The sequence below is a fragment of the Ipomoea triloba genome, chromosome 5 (assembly GCF_003576645.1).
Source record: "Ipomoea triloba cultivar NCNSP0323 chromosome 5, ASM357664v1".
NCBI lineage: Eukaryota > Viridiplantae > Streptophyta > Magnoliopsida > Solanales > Convolvulaceae > Ipomoea > Ipomoea triloba.
Window position 1 is genome coordinate 27,822,062 of NC_044920.1, and position 16,974 is coordinate 27,839,035.

Genomic DNA, 16,974 nt, shown 5'->3' on the forward strand with positions numbered 1-16,974 from the left:
GGGGGGGGGGGGGGGGGGGGGGGGGGGGGAGGACAAGCAAATGAACTAACACGCCCAGCGGGCACGTGGAGTGCATGAGGCGCCTCACGTGCACCAAGAGCAATGTTTTCATTTTTAGTGGGGCCCACTGTGAGGACAAAAAACCAATGCCTCCTTCAAGCATCTCAAACCTTATCTCACTTCTTTCTCTATCATTCACATCGCATTAGATCCCACAAAAAAACATCTAATTGGGATGCTCTTAGAGCATCAATATCAAAGGTTTTTAGTACAGTAAAAACCATGTATGTTATTTTTGAACTGATGTGAAGTGAATTTTATTTGAGTTTTTTTCTCCTAAAAGTAGAGGTTCTTGGCTGACATTGCTGACTAAGAAGGAGAAACAAAGCTAGCAGCTGCAATTGCGTGATGCAGTGGCCCACGCTCCCACTGGCGCGTCTACAATAGCTTTCAGCTTTATGCGCGTCAGACTTTTTTTTTTTTTTTTTTTTAAATTTTTGCTTTTTCCTTTTTCTCATACTCTCCTAGGTGGCTTCTTAAATATTGTGCAAAAAAGAAAAAAAACAAACTAATGTAGATGCTCTTATACCAACTCTTTAATATTCAGTAATCAGTAGTTAGACCCTCATGTAGTTAGACTAAAATCGGAACTTTGTTACACCACGATCTTTCAACCAATAGAGGGTATCTTTACATGTTAAAACTTCAACCATCAAAGGAATATGATGAAGACAACTCAAAACGACATTATTCATTGCTACGAAGTTTAATTTTAATATATTAAATATTTATTTTTAATTTTAAATTCATTTTCAATATATTTTATACTTTAAATATACGGTCTAAAAGTAATTTTACAATGTATTCGTAGTAATATTTAATATATTAAAAATAAATATTTATCCGCAATGCAATTAGAATGTTAACTATGGTGGACGCATAATTCACTATAACATATACCAATTCCGTATGAACCGAACGGATTTGTTCTTGCCTTTCCTTAACCTCAAGTTGTCTTAATCTAAACCTCAGACAGTCTTGAAACAGGAAAAAGAGCAGGCTCGAGGAGATGCACCCACAGATACATACATCTATATACATATGATTTTCAGAATTTGGAATTAGGGCACAGCTCAGGAATGGCCGTGTTCGATTGATCATTATTTTTGCAGTCTCTCTTATTGAAATCGCAGTTGAAGAAGAAAAATGAGTGATCATCATTCTCACTCCGACTCCTCTCCTCTCATCGCTCCTTCTCCGATCACCGCTCCCGCCGCCAGTAGCACCGAGATCGACCTCGAAGCCGGCCCCGACGACCAAATTCAGTGCCGAATTTGCCTCGAAACTGACGGTGGTTTTCACCAACTCCTCTTGTTATTATTATTTTTTACTTTCTTTTCCCAAACTCTGTGAAATTTGTCCCTTGTTTTTTGAGGCCATGCTGCATCTGCAATTTAGTATTGATTCAAGTGTATAAGCATTCGGTTTTCCGCGAATTACGGCTGTCGGTTTGGCTTTCTGGATGTCTACGAAATATAATCAATACTGTTATTTAGATTTGAAAGTGTATTTTGTTCATTTTTGCAGTTTCTACTCTCCTCCTGGGAATATTCTTTTTGTTGGCCTGTTAAAGTATGATAGCTCGTAGTTGTAGTGTATGGGTCCTAGAGAATTCTAGTGGCATTTATGTACAGTTGAGAAAATTAGAAATTTTGATAAATTTACATGAGAAAGGGCTGAAAGGCCATGTTATGTGTCTCATCAAAGCTAATCTAGCTCATTACCTATGCTGCTATAGTATTATTTAAATTATTTTTTCTTTAATAAGGAGATCTGGTAATTGGTAAAAGGGATGTATTCTGAGCATGAACTGGTAATTGTTTATCCATTTTTTGATTTTTGAGGTGGTGATATTGTTTGTTCAATTTTAATGCATATTCCACATTTTATATGGAGGGTGAAAGACTGAAAGGTATCTGTGCTTGAATATTATTACTTTTTCCCTTTTCAGGTAGGGATTTTATTGCCCCTTGCAAATGTAAGGGTACTGCAAAGTATGTTCACCGGGAATGCCTGGATCATTGGCGTGCTGTGAAGGTTAGGCTATACTCACCTCCACTTCGGCAACATATGGGAACTACGTGTTTCTTATGATTCGTGCATTCAGTTCCTCAATGTGAATTCAAATATCTATTTCATTTGTCGCATCATGGCAAATTATAATTGTGTAATGTATCCTTTTCTGTTGATTATATCCAACTGAAAATTCACATCTCCATTGTGAATAAGTATTAAGTTTGAACTCAGCAGAAAATTTAGTCCTTCTATGTATTTGCAGGAAGGTTTTGCATTTGCTCATTGCACAACTTGCAAGGCTCCATATCATTTGAGAGTTCATGTTATTGCTGATAGGAGATGGCGAACTCTAAAGTTCCGATTCTTTGTGACTAGAGACATTCTGTTTATATTTCTAGCTGTTCAACTTGTAGGTCATTGTCCCTCTGAGTTTCAATTTCTTTTTCCTTTTCCATATTTATCCCTCTAATGTCAAGATTCATTTTGTATCTCTCACTCTCCCATTTGTAGGTGATTGCTTTATTGGGATACTTCGTGTATCTAATTGATTTTTATCAGAAGTCTTGGCTTCGTCTCACTTGGGGTTTTGATAGCGAGCTAAGTTTCTACTATATCTGCGGTAAAAATCTCACCAACTCCATACTATTTTCAGCATGCTTTACTTACATAACTCCTAGAAAGATGGGTTAACGTGCTTTATCACGCGGTACTGCAATTTTTACTACCATGGTTGGTACTTGTATTTGAAAAATAGTCCTCAACATCCTGTAGTACTGGAGTTACGTATGTCTGATTAACCCCAAAAAAAAGATTGGTTAACTGTTAACCAAAATAATTTCAGTTAACCGTTAACCAATTTAATTCAGTTAATTTGATCGGTTACCTAATTACATTGGTTTAGTTAACAATTTTTAGTTTTAGGGAAGTTCGGTTAAAAAATTTCAAAATTAACCAAATTAATAATAAATAAAAATATAAAATATACTCCCTCCATCCCATTTTATGTATCGGGTTCGGTTAACGAGACTTGACTGAAGTTATTTACAATTTAATTTTTCATAATATTAAGTTTAGAATTAGTATGTAATATTTATATATTTAGAAACTACAATAAAATTACTATTAAAAACAAAACAAAAAAAAATCAAATATAAAAATTATAAGAAAATGCTAATAGAAATAAGCAAAGAAGAAATAGTTGGTTTGACCAATGAATAGTAAGTAGGACAGATAAAATGGGACAAAAGGAGTATTTTACTTATAATATTATAAGTATTTTTTTTAATAAATAGTAATTTATTAATATACTTATAAATTATATTTACGAACCAAAAAAAATGATAAAGAAAACCAAAAACCAAAATAATAATTAAAACCAAAGGGAGCCTGCGAATTGGCACCCTTAGTTTATTCCGACATGGAGTGTGAAATTGTTGAGGAGCCTTGAGGCTCCTCTTGCACTATGAATTGCACACCCTATTTCCTTTTGTAGCCTGTTTGAGGCTCCCTGTTAAAAGAATAAATTAATTAAAGGGCATTCGAGGGAAAATACCCTCAAATGCTCTCACTAGGCCATTTTGGGTCCAATGAGAAATTGAACTATGGTGGTTGTGCACTTGTGTCAACACCCCAAACGTGATGCAACCAAACAGCCTTTTTTGGGCGTTTGGGGCAGTGACTCCAACCTTCCCAAACTAGGCCTTAGAGAGGATGAGTTTACATGGGATGGGTTTTTTTACTTAGTGTTTGTTGTGCAAGGGAGCTATGGTTTGTTGGATACTTGAAATGACAGCCTCACATTGGATGAAAAGGTATGGTGTTTTGGTGAGTCTAGCAAATTCTTTGTGTAGTACAGTTTTGGAAGTTTATATGGCCGGATAGATGTTGCCAGGTTTTCTTTCTCATGTTCCCTGGATTGTGCTGAATTTTCAAGCGCTCTTTCAAAAGTAGAGAGTATAAATAAGAAGGGGAAAAAAAGAGCGAGGAATGATTGGACAAAATCATGAAATAGCCAGTTTGAATTGGTGGAAGGGACATCAGGACAAGGTTTAGCAGAAGTTGATTGGACGTTTTGTCTGTCATGGAGGGAAAAGGAAATATCTCTTTTGCCTGTGTACATCAAAAGAACTGAACAACCATTTTGTATAAGGCCTAGATTTAAGGAAGACATGGATGGCAAATATCTGTTTGGCCACCAAGATATATTTGTACTTCTTTGTTCCGCTACTTTTGGCCTCAAGTTGATGCTTGAATTTTATTTTTCTGACGATTTTACAACTTGAACTTTGAAATTTGATGCCATCATGCTGTCTTCTTTTGACATTATGCAGGCGCACTGCTGTTTTTTGCTTTACTAGGCCTCTCTGGTTGCTTCATTACCTGCTATGACCGGAGAGTGCGGAATGATTTAGCTCAGCCATGTCGAGAGTTATGTCTTTGCTGCTGTCATCCTGGGTACTATTTGTGTTGATTTCAAAAAGTTTCATTACTCAACTAAAATATTACCTTAAAGAACAAATTTTGGTGCTCTTGTGTTTCTCCCCCCAGCCTCTTCTTGTTCTTTTTCCTTTTCCGGATGGGTGGGGCAGGGGGTTTGAAGGATGGGATTGTGTTAGAACGCAATTTGCAAGATTTGAAGAAAACCTATAAGCTATTAAGCTATCTCTTGTTTCACTGAAGAATATCTGGACTGGAATGTCGATTTCTTACGTGTAGCTCCTCTTATATGTTACTGACATTTGCTATCGATACTTGTTGCTTTATTATTATCTTCTGGAATAAGATCTGGATGTCGTGTCTTATTCTTGATTTAGTTTTCCAATTACAAACTGCTAGTTTAGGGGTGCTTTCACAAGCTATTGCTTACTGATCTTTCTCTTCTGTGAATCTCTGTTTTAATGAATTGGCAATTTTTAGTTCTGAAACCATATCGATGGAGTGCTTCATCTTTGTAATATTTTCCTTGCAGGCTATGTGCCGATTGTCATTTGCCCGGCACACTTTGCATGTGGACGGACTGTACCACATGCTTTGAAGGTTGTGCTGGTGCGGCCAGTGAATGCAGTGGTTGCTTAGGCGGTGCTGGTGAAGCTGGGTTGCCGCTATTGTTTATAATGGCCTTAATCGTGCTTGGACTATTTACCGTGATAGGTATATTCTACAGCGTGTTAGTGGCTACAATGGTCGGACAAAGGATTTGGCAGCGCCACTATCACATTCTTGCGAAAAGAATGCTGACTAAAGTAAGTCACCGCCATTTATTTATCTTTTATGCTTCCCTCAACGTCATGCTTATGTAGAGAACAAACTCGAGAGTTTTAGCAAAGACAAATTTTGAATTTTTTAATTTTTTTTAATCAATTCCCTGTTAAGATATTGAACTTGATCAACACTTGTTTAGGAATACGTCGTGGAAGACGTTGATGGGGAGATGACCGGATCCGATTGGTCACCGCCACCTCTCCCGCCAGAGCACGTTCAGCAGCTTAAATCACTCGGCCTTCTGTAAACTTTGAAGGGATCGAAACTCAAACGGCTGAAGAACGCGAGATGAACTAACTGAGCTGAGACCAGCGGAGTCGGGTGCATGGGTTAAAAGAAAGAGAGTATATTTAACTGAGATAAAAAAAACATCTAACAGATAAAAGAAATATGTTGTCTGTGATTCACTCCATCACTTGTAACTTTTATTGTCAGAAACCTCATTTAACTTTTTGTGCTGTGAAGAAAAAGATAGGATTCTTAATTTTCTTGTCCAGTGAATCTGTGCAAAGAGTTGTTGGATCTGCCAATTTCAAGAAAAAAAAATGTTTATATTTCTCTATAAATATTGTGTATTTATTCTTTGCACTTGGTCGGTGGTTAAGAACAGAACATTATGTATGTGTGATACTACGTATGAACATCTTGCAACATGCTATGTACCTATCACATGCAGTGGAATCTCTCCAGTTATGTCTTCCAAACAAAGAACAATAATTGAGTGTGATTGTGTTGTTTGTTATACGGAGTATTTTATAATTGTGTTTAATAAATTTACAACTTTGTTGGACTTTATTTTATGTTGATGATTCTTGGTCTCCTCATATATGAGGTGAGCATTGCAAGGTAAAGCTTGATACAAGTTCATTTTTAGTATTATTAAATGATCACTTTTAGTTAGTTTATTATATTTTGATACGTGTTTATTTTTATCTTATTGCAAGTTAAAATGAACTTGTAATAAGTTAAAAATGAATTTATAGTATACTAAAAATAAAGTTGTATTTGTTCCCAAAAAAATAATAATAATAATAAAGTTGTATTAGAGATTATTTTGCTATGTGAACTCTAATTCACGGTATAAGCATTGTCTCATATCAAAGGAAAAAAATTGTGTTTAATAGTGACATCAAATATAAATAATGACAGAAATCATTTAATTATGACTTACTCCCAGCAATAAAGTGATGCAGTTCAAAATATTTGGGAGGTTGAGTTTGAAATTGTCTTGATTGACCTCATGAATATGAGGGTAGGTCCATGATATACTTCAGCAAAGCCGAAAAACTTGAGTTATAAAAAAAATCATTTAATTATACAAATTTACATTGTTGTGCCAAGTGCGAGGTAGTTGTTAGAAGTTAGGTAATATATTGTTTTCATCGTACACTAATTTAACTATGCAGCAGCTGTAGCCTGTAATCAATTAATTCAAAGCTTTATAAAATAACATCGATTGTTATATTTCATCATTGGACATTATTTGGACTCAGTTTTTAAAATAATAATAATAATAATGATAGGGATAAAACCCGGTCTCCATTCCCATCCTCCCGGGCTCCGTATTCGCCATCCCGGTCTGTTCTACCAGGTAAACCTGAGCCCGGGCTGCAGAAAGAGACCTCCACAGGGTTTCGAACCTGAGACCTCACACCCGCACATACGGTTCGCAAGCGCGCTGGAGCGATGGATGGACCGGTGCATGTCCGCCACGCGTCCTACATGCCGGAAGACCGGAAGAGCCGTCGAGCACTACTATAAAAAGGGCATTTAATGCAGGTAGAAGGACTTTTGGCTATTTCTTCCAGACAGTAGCTAAAGAGACCGGGAACCTCTGACCCACTGTCACGTAGCTCGGTCTCTCTTAGGGTATTGTACTTCGTACCCGACTCAAGTATAATACAGTACACTTTCCGTATTTTGCTGTATCAAATAATAATAATAATAATAATAATAATAATAATAATAATAAGAAGAAGAAGAAGAAGAAGAAGAAGAAGAAGAAGAAGAAGAAGAAGAAGAAGAAGCAGCAAAAATTGGTTCATTTAAAATATTGATTTTGTACTATATTGTTGAGCTTGGTGCACATGATCTTTTTAGTGTGGTTTATTTTTCTCCTGTGTAATTTTTTGGTTGTTACATAGGAATATATAGTTTACTCAATATAGGTAGTGGGTGCGAGTTCCCTAGTCATTGAAAACAATATTAATTTTGTTAAATTAGAAAACGTGTAATGATGTCTTTTTTGGGGGTGGACTTGGTATCTCTTAGTCATGAGGTCTCATTTTTATAATACTATCTGTTTTTGCTTAATTTAATCAACTATCTGAATTTTAGTCTTTTAAAAAAAAATGGAGTTAATAAAATTGAGGATAAAAACTAACGCCATTAAATTATACTTACATGTGTATTGACATAGCACTGATATATTTAAATTTATTTTTAACATTACAATGTCGCATCAATTGTTACATATTTTAATTTTATAAAAATTATTAAGATAATAATTAAATAAAAAAAGTAATTAAAAAGATGGTCATCTTTCCTCTCTCCTTTAAAAAAATTATTTTATTATTTATTATTTAATAATTTACTTTTTATAAATATTAAAATTAAAATACTCTATATATAAATGATGATGTGCCACGGTGGTGTCAAATATAGATAACGACACATTTTCAAGCAAGCTCATGTCATGGATCACATTTTTAACTCATTTCTAGAAATGACAAGATCCGCATCGAACAACTCTAGTGGATCCCACAATGTGAAGTTCGATTCTTATCACATTGTGGGATCCACTAGAGTTGTTCGATACGGATCTTGTCATTTTTGAAAATGAATTAAAAATGTGATTCATGACGTAAGCATGCTTGAGAATGTGTCTCAAGCTCTCAACAAAGTACAAATAATAGTGTTAATTACGCTTAATATTGAGAAATTAATAGAAGGAAAAAGTTAGGAACAAAGGTTGAATAAGTTGTAATTGCAAGGTAATATTTTTTAGACTAACTTGTATATGTTTAGATATAATTATGACGCAATATAAAAGTTTGAATATTTTTTGCAATAATTTACATTGAAGTTTAAACCACCAAACATGACACGTGTTATGTGTGGGGGAGTCTAAATAGAAGAAGCTAAAGCACTTTCCGTAGGGCCAATGACATATCAACACGTAAACGGTAAAAGTGGAGTGGAATTCATATAATCATTCATATTCCAGAGGGCGAAGAAAACAGCGGCAGCAGACATCATATCATGCGTAATCGCGTATTCGTGTGTGGAGACCATAGGAATAGGAACAAAAAAAAAACCATCCAAAACGCAAAACAACAGTACGGAGTGAATACAATAATGAACCGCACAAAAATGCGTTCACACTACCCCCGCCCTTATCCATTGCTTTTCTCCCCACACCCCTATAAGTACTCCAATCCAAATATCCCATCGACCCACACAATCAAAATATCATCTTTTGATTTACCCAAAAAAAAAAAAAAATCATCTTTTGCATCAAAGAAATCCAGTTTAGAGTATCTGAAGAAGAAGAAGAGGATAGATAGCTATGGCGGATATTGCTATGTTGGTTGCAGAGGAGTACGAGAGGCGGGTCAAGAATTCGAGAAAATATGGTGGGGGTGAAGAGATTGATTTCCTGTCTGGTTTCTCAACTGTTTCCCAGAAGCTGAGGAGAACTTGTTCTTGGGTGATGGTTGTTGATGATGCAGAGAAGAAGAGGATGATGGACAAGGTTTTGGAACCTCGTTCTGGGTTTTCTGTTGCTGCTAGGAATGGCTTCTTTTCTGCCTGATTGGTTATATTTGTATCTATGTTGCCTTTTTTTCTTGTCCCCAGAATTAAATTTAAATGTATATTGTTACGTTTTGTTCAAATACAACCCAACTTTAGTTATGTGTAATGGAGAAAATGAAACGATTTACCTTTTTCAATGACTCTGTGGACAAGATTTTGGCTTAAGATTGGTCCCGCGATTTTGAAATTTTGAATTGATTAGTCTGGCGAAGCTTAAGATTAAGATTAGTTTGGTGTGCCTTAAGATTAATTTGGATTAAGAGAAACTCGATTAGTTTGGCAAGGATTAAGATTAGTTTGGATTAAGCTGAAACCTGATTAGTTAGGTGGGGCTTAGGATGTAAGTTGAAATCTGAGGTATGAAAACAAAAGAGGCTATGGATGATGGGATCATTTTACAAAACATAGGGGATCAAATGTGAAAACTTTGAGGACTTATATGAAATCAGAGTAGCCAAAGATCTTGTGGTCAAGCGGCATGAGGTGATTTTTTCAAATGGAAGGTCATAAGTTTAAGCGGGTTTTTTCAAATGGAAGGTCATAAGTTTGAGCCTCAATGAGACGATATTGACTAGTAAACATGAAAATATTTTTTTAAAAAATGAGTTATTTTTCAAAAAACAATTTCATTTCTAGTGTTTGTGGAAAATGTGTTAAATTTATAATTTTACATTTAATTATTTTTTTAAATATAAAATAATAATAATAATATATAAAATAATAATATTTCTTTTAAAAAGTAACAAATGTGGCCATTTTGACAAAATAATTGTTGAAGCCAGGTCCGGAAAATGATTTCTGAAAAAAAATTCAGAAGCCATTTTCCAGAAAAATGACCTCATTTTCCTTAGTCAACGGAAATTGTTTTCCGTTGACTGTATTTTCCAAGCACTGCCAAACACCAAAAGCCCAGAAAATGATTTCCATAAATCATTTTCCGGGCTACCAAACACACCCTAAAATATGAAACCAGAGTAAACATTTGAAAAATTTAGTCAAACATGAAGCAAATCTTTTGAATAACTAAATGGAAACTTTCACAAGCTTGATAGTTGATACAGGCGGATCTGGATATGAGCAGTACAGATATGGCTTCTGTTAGATACAGGCTGATGGAATGATGACTCCATATAATGGCATCAACAGAATTTAACTATAAATCTAGGTTGTCTTGCAATACAAAATTGTCAGCTGCCTCTATCCATCATTTTACAGGAAGGGAAAAGAAGAAGAGAAAAAAAAATGCCTGAGACAACAATGGTGACAACACTGGAATGCGCTAACCAGACAGAGCTTCTTGAAAAATATGGCAAACTATAACCTGCATTTCCTTTGCTTTTAGCATTTACCTATGTAATGTTGTCAATTGGACACCTCTGTATGTCTGTCTGTCTGGTGCTTCTTCCTTGATAATTGTATGGTGGGTGTGAGCTATTAAGCCGAGATACTCACTGTGAACGATTGGGTTGGGAATAGTAAACCATTCCGGGTTGAGGGGGCTGAGTAGCAGGCAATGGCCGGAAATTTGGAGGCGGATGTTGAGGCAACGCTAACTGGTGGGGCATCGTTAGCTGTTGCTGTTGCTGCTGCTGCTGACTCATTTGCAATGGCGGCTGGGCTAAGGGCACCAAAGGACCCAAGTATGGAGGCGCGGGAGATGGCCCGGGAGGCAAGGGAGCAATCCCGCCATACCCATACGAGCCAACAATTCCACCCGAGGGTTGTAAGTATTGCTGGGAAGGTGGATTCGGGAGCGAGTGATACTGAGCTTGAGAGTTGGAGAATTGGCCCTGCATTGTCGGGTGCATCACCATCACCGACTGATACGGGTTGCTCGGAGGAGGGTTAACCGCCTGTGCTGGCATGAGAACGCTTGGATCTGAAAGGGGCCGTTCTGGCTTCGTCATCGAATAGTTTGCAGCGTTGATGGGCGTTGACGGGAAAGAAGTCGACGCTACTGAAGGCTTTGTCAGGCCCGCGTTCTTCGCCTCCTCAGCGGCAAACGTAGAGAGAACCGACGACATGATGTACTGAGACGAGGTGGATGCCGTAAGCTTGTCAGCAACCTCGGCTGCAATCGCTGCTGCTGTCTTCTTTTGCGTTTGTCCTCCTGCCTTTGCGCTTACTTCAACTGATGTAGCTGTTGTAGTCAAAGGCTGCGGGTCTGCCACGTAGTCTTCATCGTCTAAATGCTTCCGCATGTTGCTCGATTCCTCGGCCTGAGCCTGTGCAACCTGAAAACCAATTAGCTGCAAATATTAGTGCATCTTCAAAAGGACAATTCAAGTAATAATGTGCAGCAAAGCCAATGAATCTCTGAATATCAAATATGAATCCGGAGTAAACAGCATAAGAGAAACAGGAAAAATAATCTGAACTTTACCCTGAATAAATGGTCTGTATATCAAAATGATATTATATGGACTTCCAAACAGAGCCAATTGTTAAAGGTTGATGATACTATACAAACCAATAAAACAAAATAATATCACATAAGTGGCAGCTTCAGCCAAGTTGGTCAGATTGTTAACTTAAGGTTACAAGTTCAATTCCTAGTGGGAGCGGCCTATCAGCCTTCTTAGTTTGAGCTGGTCAGCTATGGACAACCTAGACTGGTTTATCTCCTTATGGTCCTTTGCCAGCTAGGGTCACAAGGTGCGGGGTTTACCCAGTGCACAGTGCACACCATCGGGTAGTGGTTGCGGGTTTTTCTCGTCACTCAAAATAATTTCACATACGTGGCTTCAATCACAAACATGGATAGAGAAGACTAAAGATCTAATTGGTTGGGGGAACAAACCTGTATCTGAGTGCGAACGTTCTCCAGCTCAGATTCCTGAAAAAAATTTCAGGTTTAGCATTGACTGGCTACAAAATGGGAGTATATAAAACGAATTCAAGATTAGTTTCTGTTACCTGTTCATTTAATGCTTCTTTTAACTGAGACACAAGGACAGCTCGATTTGCTTCAACTACTTTAAGTTTTTGAATACATTGTTTCAATGCGTTTTCTTCCTCCTCCAGCTCTTTAGACAACGTCTTTCTATTCGGATCATTTGCTGCATAAGGAAAAAGGAGAAAGACAGGTGGTGAAGATGAATACAGTTGCATGCAAACCGACTTGTATAAATGTTTTAGTAACCCGCAATGTATAGGCCCATCCACCCAAACTGAATTGGTAGGCGTTTTTCTTAAACCATAAACATCGGTAGCTTCAAAAATCTCGTACCTGTTGTAAGGGCCATATCGACATCTTTCTCCATCTTTTTTACTCGGTGGACTGTAGACTTGCATTTATTCATTTCTTCCTCTTCATTCGTGTGTTCACTCAGCACCGCGTGAAACGCTGATACTATCTTTTCAGCTGGACCTCCAATTGTCAATTTCTGGTTTTCAAGCCACAATAATGTTAAGAGCACATCGCCACTTCGAATACACAAGATAAGCCACCAAGTAAACTAGAGATATAAACACTAAGAACTAAGAAGCATGAAATTTTTTAAAGCCTCACCGTTTTTATAGACCTTGAATCCCTTTTCACTATCCTGACAGAACGAGACCTTTTTCTGCCAAATTGCAATGGCGTGGGCAGTTCTTTTCCGAGCATAACATCTTTAAGGCTCTTTGCCTGAGATCCAAAAACCCTCCTCTCTTCCCATATATTAACCTATCAACCATTTCATCATAATCAGTCAAGCATATCTCACTGATTAATACCAGCTCGATAATAATAACTATTGGTGGTTTGAAATACCATGAACTAAATAAAAGCATATTTTGTTGTAGTTTTCAAAGAGTCACTAAATTTTCACCGAGTGGATTTGGAATTATACATTACAGTGGAGAAATCCATGTAGTTATCCACGAGTTGGGATTAAAACTTATCAAAGCAGAGTTGATTTGCAAACGAAACTTAATTGATCTCGATTAACAGTAGGAAAGAAGGGGATTACGATTAACTGATCATAGTATTATACTTCCCTTTTCCTTCCTATCCTTTCTTTCAAAGTTGGGTATGTTTTTACCACCAATTTTCGCATTGATTTCATATCTGGATAAGATTTACAAGCTAATAGCTTAAATGAAACAGGAATAACACATACCAATCTTGAGATCACGTTCTTTCCATGATCATCGCCTTTCTCGCCCACATCTTTGAGTGCGGAAGGAAGAACCTTCCAGAACTCCGTGACAAACTCATTTCCTTTCCGTTTGCTGTTCTGTAGTATATCATTAGCAAGATAAAGTAGGGGAACTTTATGAACCATCTCTGAACTATGGAACTGCTTCTCCCATGTTGCAACTACCTGTTCGGCTTTACTCCGGTGGAAAATGCACCAATGGGACAGTGCTATATTGAAAGTTAAGACAACAAATTTTACGATGCTTTCTGTTCAACCATGAAAAGTATCCAGGGCGATTATTTTGGCAAATGAATCAAAAGGCATAGGCATGGAACTGCAGCAGCAAAGATCAAATACCACCTTACAAGCTTAAGCATCATGCAAGATGCCAACTTTATCACTCAGCCTTAGCATTGAACAAGACACATTAAAAAAATAGAATTCTTTGACCATTAAAGGTATTTCTTGAAAACTTATACTTCATGCTGACTTATTCAAATAAACAACTGAGTGGGAGTCATCGGTCTATTCTGAAAGGAAATCGTCAGACCTAGCCCTCCATTTAAGATATTTTAGACCACAGAAAAAAGTAAAAAGAAAAAAGGAACAACCTACACCAGTTTTCTCTCTTGACCAAAAAAAAATCCTAAAATCAGCAAAACAATCTCAATGGAACCTTACTTTCATGGTTAAGTTATAAATTCATTTCATGACTTTGTATGAAAAAACATAAGGTTTTAAGATAAACAAAGATATGCAGGATTTTAAACAACCCAAATAGAAGAAACCCTAAGAGCTAGTTAGCTTTTTGTCAATGCAACCCAAAAGATTTAGTCAAGTTTACAAGTAATAGACACTCAACATCTTGGAAATCATTCAGTCGATAACCATCATGCCAGCGAACATCAGACAGCGTATCAGACTATCAGGTGGAAAAACAAGATGGAATACCAAAATTAGGGCAGGTATGTCAACAACTCGCCGTCTAAGAAATCTGAAGGGTATCAAATATAATTCTTACATCATTACCACTATTTTCATGGGATTTGCTTGGTACTATTTATCAAAATGCTAGGCAACAAAGGTAAACAAAAAAAAAATTGAAACCTCTGTAAAATCGAAGCACTTATCTTTCTAGGTAATGAATCATCTGTGGCAAAGACAAAATAAATCTCATTTCTTCATCACATACGTTATTGGTCACAGTTCGTAACCCTAGTAGACAGAACGGGGAGAACTTATATGAATAGATATTGAGCTTCCTCTTTTCAGAGTCTGCCCGAATATTGAATGTTTCCATATAAAAGACATGTGGCATGTATTTAACAAAAAATACAAAAATACACATGGATGTGGGTACGCATGATGTCATTATTTCCAAATTAGTGACGGCCAAGCATATAACCAAAATTAATTTTCCATTAGTATTTGTAATCTGTAAATATGAACAAAAATTTAAACTTAAATCACCAAATCTGACCAAAGCCAATAATGTAATTGTTTCTTAGAAAGATTCCAACCCCCTAAGTAAAGAAATGTTACAAATAATGAAGAAATTAGTAGATTCAGATATGAAGCAACATAAAATAAACCAAATTTGATGCCTGAATATTCGGTTTGATACCCTGCTACTAATTCTTCTTCCGCTTCAGGTATAAAAATGATAAACCCTATCGGTTGACGCTACAAATGCCACCCTCAAAAACCATACTTTGACTGGGCTTCAACTATATCAACTGTACTTGAACTGTTAGATAATCATAGTCGATGATAACATTGCTGTTATCATAGCTATTCCAGAACTGTACATGAGATTTTCATCTCATACGGCTCCTCATAAGTCAAACATAGCGGATAAATGAATGACAAACCAATAAACCATGACAAAGAGAACATCAATACATTATCCCACAGTGTAGTAATTCATACTGGAAATAATGAATTCAGCCAGCAAAAACCCCCTAGGTACAAGTTACCACTCAAAGTAGCCAATTAACACAGAAAGCAAAATTGAAATCATGTAAAAGCAACTCAAATTTCAATTCCAAGTACTGTTCCATCAGAAAGACAACAGAAATTCATAAATTATAATGAGAGTAACAGAAATCAAACATCAATAGAATGAAAAGATTGTTTTTTTAAAGGATACTTTCAATGCACTGTTGAGTGCTGTTGAGCTTGGAGAGCTTGTCCGCAAGTATCTCTTCATTGAAAGCACTATTCATCCCCACCCACACGCCGCCACCACCCTACATACGCGTATTTGTGAACACACTCCAAATTCGAAAATTAAAGATATACGGGAAGAACCCCAAATTCAAAGGAAAATATGATAATGTTCGAACCTTTAAGCCAAAAACTCAAAAGGGTTTCTTATAAATGACCCAATTGAGCAAATGCAGAGAGCAGACTCATACAAATTACGCAAAAATTGGAAATTTGCATCTGAGCAGTGAAGGGGGAACAAAACCTAGCAATGCTAAACGGCTAACAAAGCCTCGATTCAGACCAACAACAAATCGAGCTGGCGAATCTCTGAATAAATGGCTTCCAAGAGTGAGAGTTTGGAAGGGTTTTGATCAGCTGCGACGCACACTGAGAAGACGAGATTGAATGAATCCAGAAAAACGTTTTTGTTTGCAGTGCCTTAGGAGGGTTTTGAAGGCTTGGGAATGGCGGGCGGGGCACAGAAGAAACGTAAGACGAGAAGAGGAGGGAAGAGCGCAGAGAGGAGGGCAGATTCTCTGTACTTTTGGGCTGTTTTTCCGGATTTTCTTTTGTTTCTTTGAGAGGGTAAATTTCTTTTTACGTTGTATATATAGGTACAGTTGAGTAGGTTTTTCTGTTATACTCATGTTATGTTTCTTCTGTAAAATGAATACTAGTTTTGTTTGTTTGAATAAATTTGAAACAAAACCCTAACACAAATTGCTAGCCACCCTCCTTACTCATTTTTTTAAGTGAAGACTATGGAAATCTACTGTTCGAAAGTGTGCATGGGGTAAGCACAAATCAATATACTGCTATCATTTAGAGTTGAACTTGTAATCATGTTGTTATCGAGTCAAGAATGTCACTGACCTGGTTGGGGTTGCCCCGCCACACTCGAAACTTGTTTTGGATGGAGAACAATGCACTCAGCATCTAAACCAATCTGCAACAACGTGGGGAAGGGATAACCAAACCTTTCACATCTCTATTCGACTGAGGGAAAGAACGATAAATGCATATGTTGCTCTATTTTATTCTCAGTGAATATGCTTCTACTCTCATGATTCAATGATATTTAAAACAGGTTCGATATGTGTACTACTTCTTATCAACTATTAGACAACTAACTTATAATATGACTCTACCAAATTATTTATGTAGCCACTCATCCACGCAAGTTGCACTGCAACTACTAAATCAGAGCCAACTATAAACCTTCACCTCAACGAACACTAGCCACTCCGACACTCGTGAAACCCATCAATATATGTTACTTTTTAAAATTTTAGAGAATTCCACAAGTTTAGAAAAAATATAAAACAAATAATGGAAAAATATTGATGTGGTAAATACTTCAATTCCCACAAATATGTATGTCTATAGATTTTACCTGTTGTTTGAATAAATTGGATTGGGAAATAATACTACTCCTATACCCCCTAATATAAGACCTGATCCTAAAAAAACTAAAAGAAAATCATGTATT

At 36.6% G+C, this 16,974-nt stretch overlaps 2 protein-coding genes across 4 annotated transcripts in view; one reads left to right on the top strand and one right to left on the bottom strand.

Moving 5' to 3' along the window:
* The first annotated feature begins 957 nt into the window (after nt 1–957).
* LOC116020678 lies at nt 958–6,079 on the top strand. Of its 2 annotated transcripts, none has more exons than XM_031261166.1 (7): nt 958–1,351; nt 2,012–2,097; nt 2,339–2,485; nt 2,587–2,695; nt 4,407–4,503; nt 5,045–5,318; nt 5,477–6,079. In XM_031261166.1, the coding sequence occupies exons 1-7, from the start codon at nt 1,207–1,209 to the stop codon at nt 5,582–5,584; spliced, it is 966 nt and encodes a 321-aa protein (XP_031117026.1). In that variant the 5' UTR covers nt 958–1,206; the 3' UTR covers nt 5,585–6,079. The 2 variants fall into 2 exon arrangements, with proteins under 2 accessions (XP_031117026.1, XP_031117025.1); XM_031261165.1 differs by having other exon boundaries at nt 959–1,351; nt 4,407–4,530.
* Nucleotides 6,080–10,147: 4,068 nt separating this feature from the next.
* The window catches only part of LOC116020660 (regulation of nuclear pre-mRNA domain-containing protein 1B), a 9,376-nt gene continuing 2,549 nt past the window's right edge, over nt 10,148–16,974 (bottom strand). The window contains exons 1-8 of one of the 2 annotated variants that reach the window (XM_031261142.1): nt 15,623–16,093; nt 15,427–15,526; nt 13,257–13,504; nt 12,665–12,820; nt 12,383–12,539; nt 12,070–12,212; nt 11,954–11,989; nt 10,148–11,387 (exon numbers count right to left, since the gene is read on the bottom strand). In XM_031261142.1, coding sequence (XP_031117002.1) covers nt 10,602–11,387; nt 11,954–11,989; nt 12,070–12,212; nt 12,383–12,539; nt 12,665–12,820; nt 13,257–13,504; nt 15,427–15,502 — 1,602 coding nt within the window. In that variant the 5' untranslated portion in view covers nt 15,503–15,526; nt 15,623–16,093 and the 3' untranslated portion in view covers nt 10,148–10,601. Of the gene's footprint in view, nt 11,388–11,953; nt 11,990–12,069; nt 12,213–12,382; nt 12,540–12,664; nt 12,821–13,256; nt 13,505–15,426; nt 15,527–15,622; nt 16,094–16,974 lie in introns of those variants that run through there. The other variant, XM_031261144.1, reaches the window with a different exon arrangement.